The sequence below is a fragment of the Microtus ochrogaster genome, linkage group LG1 (genome assembly GCF_000317375.1).
Source record: "Microtus ochrogaster isolate Prairie Vole_2 linkage group LG1, MicOch1.0, whole genome shotgun sequence".
Lineage (NCBI taxonomy): Eukaryota > Metazoa > Chordata > Mammalia > Rodentia > Cricetidae > Microtus > Microtus ochrogaster.
The window spans coordinates 2,370,629-2,375,693 of record NC_022027.1 but is presented as its reverse complement, the minus strand read 5'-3'; the positions used below and the strand labels follow the sequence as shown (position 1 = coordinate 2,375,693).

Below are 5,065 nucleotides of genomic sequence, written 5' to 3'. Positions count from 1 at the left end.
GTCCGCACCGGGGACCCTCGCCGCGCTCGGGGGCCCCTGGGCGCCCGGCCCCGGCTCCGCCCCCGAGGGAGGGAGGGCGGGAGGAAGACGCGGACCGTCCTCCCTCCTCTTCCCAGAAACCGCAGCCCCCCCACACCCGACCCCACGCGCGGCGCCCCAGGAAAGTCCCCCCGCGCGGAGTGGGAGCGGGGGCGGAGACGTACCATGGCGCGGTGCGGCGAGGCGACGGCCGGCGGGGAGGCGCGTGGGGAGGTGCGTGGGGAGGCGCGTGGGGAGCCGCCCGCCCCGCCCGCGGACCCTCCCCCGGCCCGCCCCCCGCCGCCTCTCCCCCCCACAGCCGGGGCTCCGGTCGGTCCTCGGCTGCAGACCGAGGCTGCCACTGCTCCGGCGTCCGCGCCTGCATCCCCAGCCGCCAGTCCGCTTCCCGCGGGCAGGCGGGCGCGCGCGCGCGCTCGTGCACACTCGCGGTTGCGGACACGCGTGCAGGCGACACCCACCAGAGCCTCCGGGCTGTGGAGGGGAGTGACAGGTGCCAGGGCTGCAGGCTCAGCTCCGGCCAGGCGGCCCCCGCCCCCGGGGATCCGAGTGCCGCGTACCTCGCCCCGCCGCAGCGCCTCCCTGAGCATCCGCCGTCCGCCGCCGCCGCTCACCCGGGCCCCGGGTTGCGGGCAGAAGCCTGACCTAGAAGTTGCACCTGCTCAGGGCTTTTGACACGCGTTACCTTCCCTCATCCCTTCTCCAGGGAGGTTCCCGCTACTCCCGACCTACTTCCCACTCCAAGCCCGCTCTCCCGTGCAGCGGAGTCCCTGGGGCTCAGAGAGGGCGGTTCACCTCCCTGAGGTGGAACAGCATGGAGAAGCCAGCAGCGCACCACCGGCACTGCCATCTCTAGGGCTCGGTGGTGGTGTCTGGTGGGGAGGACGGGGGCGGGGCACTTCTCCACCTGATGGCTAGGAGCCGCCCCCTTCTCTTTTCACCTCTAATCCTTCTTGACTAATCCCAGTCTGATCCCCAATCTCTGGACAGAAGCCAGAGCAGAGAAGCGGGCATGGAGGAGCAGCCAGGCAGGGATGAGGCTGGAGGCAGGAGGAAGGCAAGCTCAAGACCAGCAGTGGGGTGCGTGGTCAGGAAGGGTGAAGAGGCTTGAATCAAAGCAAAGTTGGGGGCGTGGTCAGGAAGAAGCCACTGCCTAGAATCCCCCAGTGAGGGGCTAGGGCGTAGTCATGGGCGGGGTCATGATGGAGCCCTGCCCAGAATCCCTCCAGTGAGGGGGTGAGAAGGGGCGTGGCCAGGTGGGGCACACCTCCAGCCTAGAATCGCCCAGAGAGGGCAGAGCACTGGCTCAATCCCCCCCCCCCAACGCCAAGTAAAGCCAGAGGGTCAGGAGTTCAAGGTCAGCCTTGGCTACAGAGGGAGTCCTAGGCCAAAGTAGATTCTACAGAGCTTTAATCCCAGCAGGCACAGATAGGGTGGGGTGCCTGGAGCGGAGGGCAGCCGGGTGCGGGACGTCTCCCCATCTGCAGGCAAACAAGTCGGGGTACAACCGTGGGGCGCCGCCGCCCACTGTGAAGGGCGATGTGCACTGCAGTCCCCGGTGATGGCTTGGGCCTCAGTCTGCACCTCTGTATACGGGGCTGGTGGGGTAACTGTGTCTGCAGAGCGCATTCGCTTCTTCGCTGTTAAGCCCTTTCTAGATATTTCATTTTTATTTGTGTATTTGTTTTTGTGAGACAGGGTCTCTCTCTGTGTAGCCTGGCTGTCCTGGAACTCGCTCTGTAGACCAGGCTGGCCTTGAACGCACAGAGATCAGCCTGTCTCTGCTCCTGAATGCTGGGATTAAAGGAGTGTGCCACCACCGCCACCGGGCTTTATGTATTTATTAAAGGTAGGGTCTCATGTAGCCTAGGATAGCCATGAGACCACACATTTAACTCCATGGGGAGCTAAGGATGACCCTGAATTCCCAACCCTCCTGTCTCCACCTCCTGAGCACTGGGATGACAGGCCTGAGCCACCAGGTCTTTCAAATACCAACTCATTTGGGCACCGAGATGCCTTCTCCATGATGGCGCATTAGTTCTGAGGTCAGTCAACTTTCTGTCGTTGTTGTGCAAAAACCAGAGAGTAAATATTTTCACGTCTGAGGCAGGAGATTCCTGTGTCCCTCAACTATGCCCCGGTAGTGACACACACTTGTCATCTCAGCACTGGGAAGCCTGAGGCAGCAGGATTAGTTTAGGTTTAAAGCCACCCTGGGCCGAAGACCAAGTTTCAGGTTGATTCTGTCTTTACAGAGAGGGTGACAAATGGCACCAAAGTCTCACAGCAAAGAACTGCTGGGCCAGGGGTTCGAATTTGGCTAGACCTTGTGACCTTCAAACTCTTTACTACAAAAAGAGAAGACCGACAGGGTGGGAGGCCAAACTCTTCTGTGGTTGAAGGACTTTTCTAACTGAGCACGCGCTGCAAGCACCCCACAGCCGCACTCCCGGAACCTTCTCTATTGACTTTCGGTTTGGGGGACAAGTTCTGACCACTTAGCCCAGGCTGCCTTATCCACTGTGTAGCCCAGGCTGCCCTATGCACTGTGTAGCCCAGATCTTTGTATGTGAGCCTCGCGGCTGGGGAGGCAGGCGTGGGCACACGTGTTTCAGGAGTGAATGGTGGGCGCATGGACTATCACTGGCTACAGTCCCCCAGCACAGTCCTCAGCCTCCCTCAGCCTCAGATGACCCGCAGGTCTGGGTAGGGGGGTCCCCATCACCCCAGCTGGAGGGTCATCCTCGGGCTACACAGTTGGAGGTCAGTCTGGGCTACGTGAGCCTTTTCGACTCAAAAGCAGAGTTGAGTGTGAATGAATCCGAACCGGGCGTCTGGCGGGGAACCGGCCTCAGGCTAGCTCTGCGGACGAGCTCCTCCTCATGCCTGTCACCTGGGGGCGGGACCCGGATCCTCGGGGGAGGCTAATGGCTGGGGTCCTTCTGACTTAGCTTCTAATTGGCCAGAGTGCAGCTCCGCGGCCTCTGATTGGTCGCACTGGCAGCTGCCCCCGACGTCGCCGACTTCATCTTTGTTTCTGGTGCTGCCCTCACTTGCGCAAGGATTAACGGCGTGGACTCTGGGGGTCACTGCCTCTGAGCCTCCCTGAGCGGAAGCTGGGCCGAATCTGCCCTGTGGTTGAGGAGGGGTGTCAGCTAGTGCGCCCGGCTTCGCCAGCACCACTGCTTCCCTTTTCCAGATAGGGAAACTGAGGCCGGGTGTTCTCCAGCGCTCTGGCTGCTTGAAGCAAGCAGATCACCCTGGCTCACACGTGGAAACTGAGTGGGCCAGGAGGCGAGGACTCTCTGACCTCCTTTGTGAGACCCCTCCTCCCTCTGGAATTTTCTAAACCACCTGGAAAGTGGGGGGACGACGACTCGAGTTAGTAGACAGCTAGTAGAACTTCCAGCTTTGGGGGTGTCTGGAGCGGGAGAGGAACTGCACCCTCTTCTCTTCACATTTCTCTGCAGCGAAGGAGGCAGCTGAGCTGAGCCAAGCACATCTTCCTGGCCTTGCTGCCCGGCGGGCCTGGCACACACGCCTGGGCGTAGGCACCAGAGCCGCCTGCAGCCCCAGAGCTGCCCGCACACGCCGGGGTCCGCCCAGCTCTCTTCCGGGGTTCCCCCCTCTCCAGCTCCAGGCACGTCTGCCTGGCGTCTCACCCCGCATAGGGAAACTGAGGCAGGAGGTGCTGACATGACGGCCAGATGCCATGGGGCCTTCACTCCCCTGGCCCCAGCCCCTGTGGCTCTGCCACCCGAAAGCCACGCTCTGTGTCTCAGTATCCCCATGTGTGGACTGTCCTGACATCCGATGGTCCTGAAGGACGCAGGCGGGGTAGGGGCTGGCACTGAGGTAAGCAGCCACGGCAGGAAGTTGGAGGGCTGCCCCAGGGGCGGAAGCTGGCACTCAGACTCTCAGCAGCGCTGTGGCTGAGGCAGCTCCCAGAGAGGGAAAAGCTGAAGCTCCTAAGGGAACTAAGGACAGACACGGTGACGTTAAATGCTCCACCTCTGGGGACCACCGGGCACCAGGCTGAGGGGTGAGGGGCAGATGGCACCCCACGGCGGGCTCAAGATGCAGCTCTGCTCTCAGGAAAAGTAACCCCTCCCCTCTGAGAAACCCAGTCTGACTTGACCACGCCCCCAGCCCCCAGTGGGGATTCTAGGCGGGGCTCCACCCTGACCACGCCCCCAGTCCACTTTTATTTTTAAGGTTTGTGCCTTTAACTGGCCCAGGCTGGCCTTGAACTCCTGATCTCCCTGCCTTGGCTTCCCGTGGGTCAAGGGGGACCAAGCACAGGTGTCAGAAGCAGTGACCATCATTCTCCAGGTTCTTAATCCCTGGAACGAGGGAGATGGGGCTCTTGAGGCCTCACACAGGGTCCTCAGGGTACAGAAACATCTGGATTCCTGTGTGACAGTCCCAGAGCTTCACTTCTGTCCCCATGCCCCCCCCCCCACGGCCCGTCCTACTGTAGGGCAGCTGTTACTTCTGGTTGGCGAATGACAAGCATGTTGAACCTGCACCTGGGTTGCCATGCGTTACAGCAGGCCGGAGGCTCACTTCCACCCAGGTGTCCTACCAAGGGGTGGGGCGGGCGTTGACACGTCCTGGGGTTAAGTGAATTCTTACTGTACGGCTTTTTCAGCACCCTTGTTTGGGCAAGCCTGGCATGCCAGTCGCCTAAATACCTGCATGCCAGGCACATAGGTGATCATCAGGAGTGCAGTTGGCACTAAATACACACTCTGCAGAGACTGGACTCAAGGCTATTAAATATGCTTCCTCTGGGGGGAAACTGAGGCTCAGATGTGACCGGTCTGAGGGGGTCACTGTAGGGGTACAGAGAAGGAGTGGCCAGGGCACTGAGGTGTGGTCCGGGGCTCTGTGTTCTCTGGAGGCCTGGCCAGAGTGTCCAGACCCCACTACCCGAGAACGGAACAGCAGCAGGGATGGGTTTTTTTTTTGTTTGTTTGTTTTGTTTTTTTGTTTGTTTGTTTGTTTTTTTTTTTTTTTTTTTTTT

The 5,065-nt window shown here is 60.8% G+C and overlaps 1 protein-coding gene across 1 annotated transcript in view; it reads right to left on the bottom strand.

Annotated features, from left to right (window-relative positions):
* The window catches only part of Nfic (nuclear factor I C), a 35,207-nt gene extending 34,662 nt beyond the window's left edge, over window positions 1–545 (bottom strand). The window contains exon 1 of the mRNA XM_005358979.3: window positions 204–545. Within this exon, the coding sequence (XP_005359036.1) occupies window positions 204–206 (3 nt within the window). The 5' untranslated portion in view covers window positions 207–545. The remainder of the gene's footprint in view (window positions 1–203) is intronic.
* Window positions 546–5,065: the final 4,520 nt, after the last annotated feature.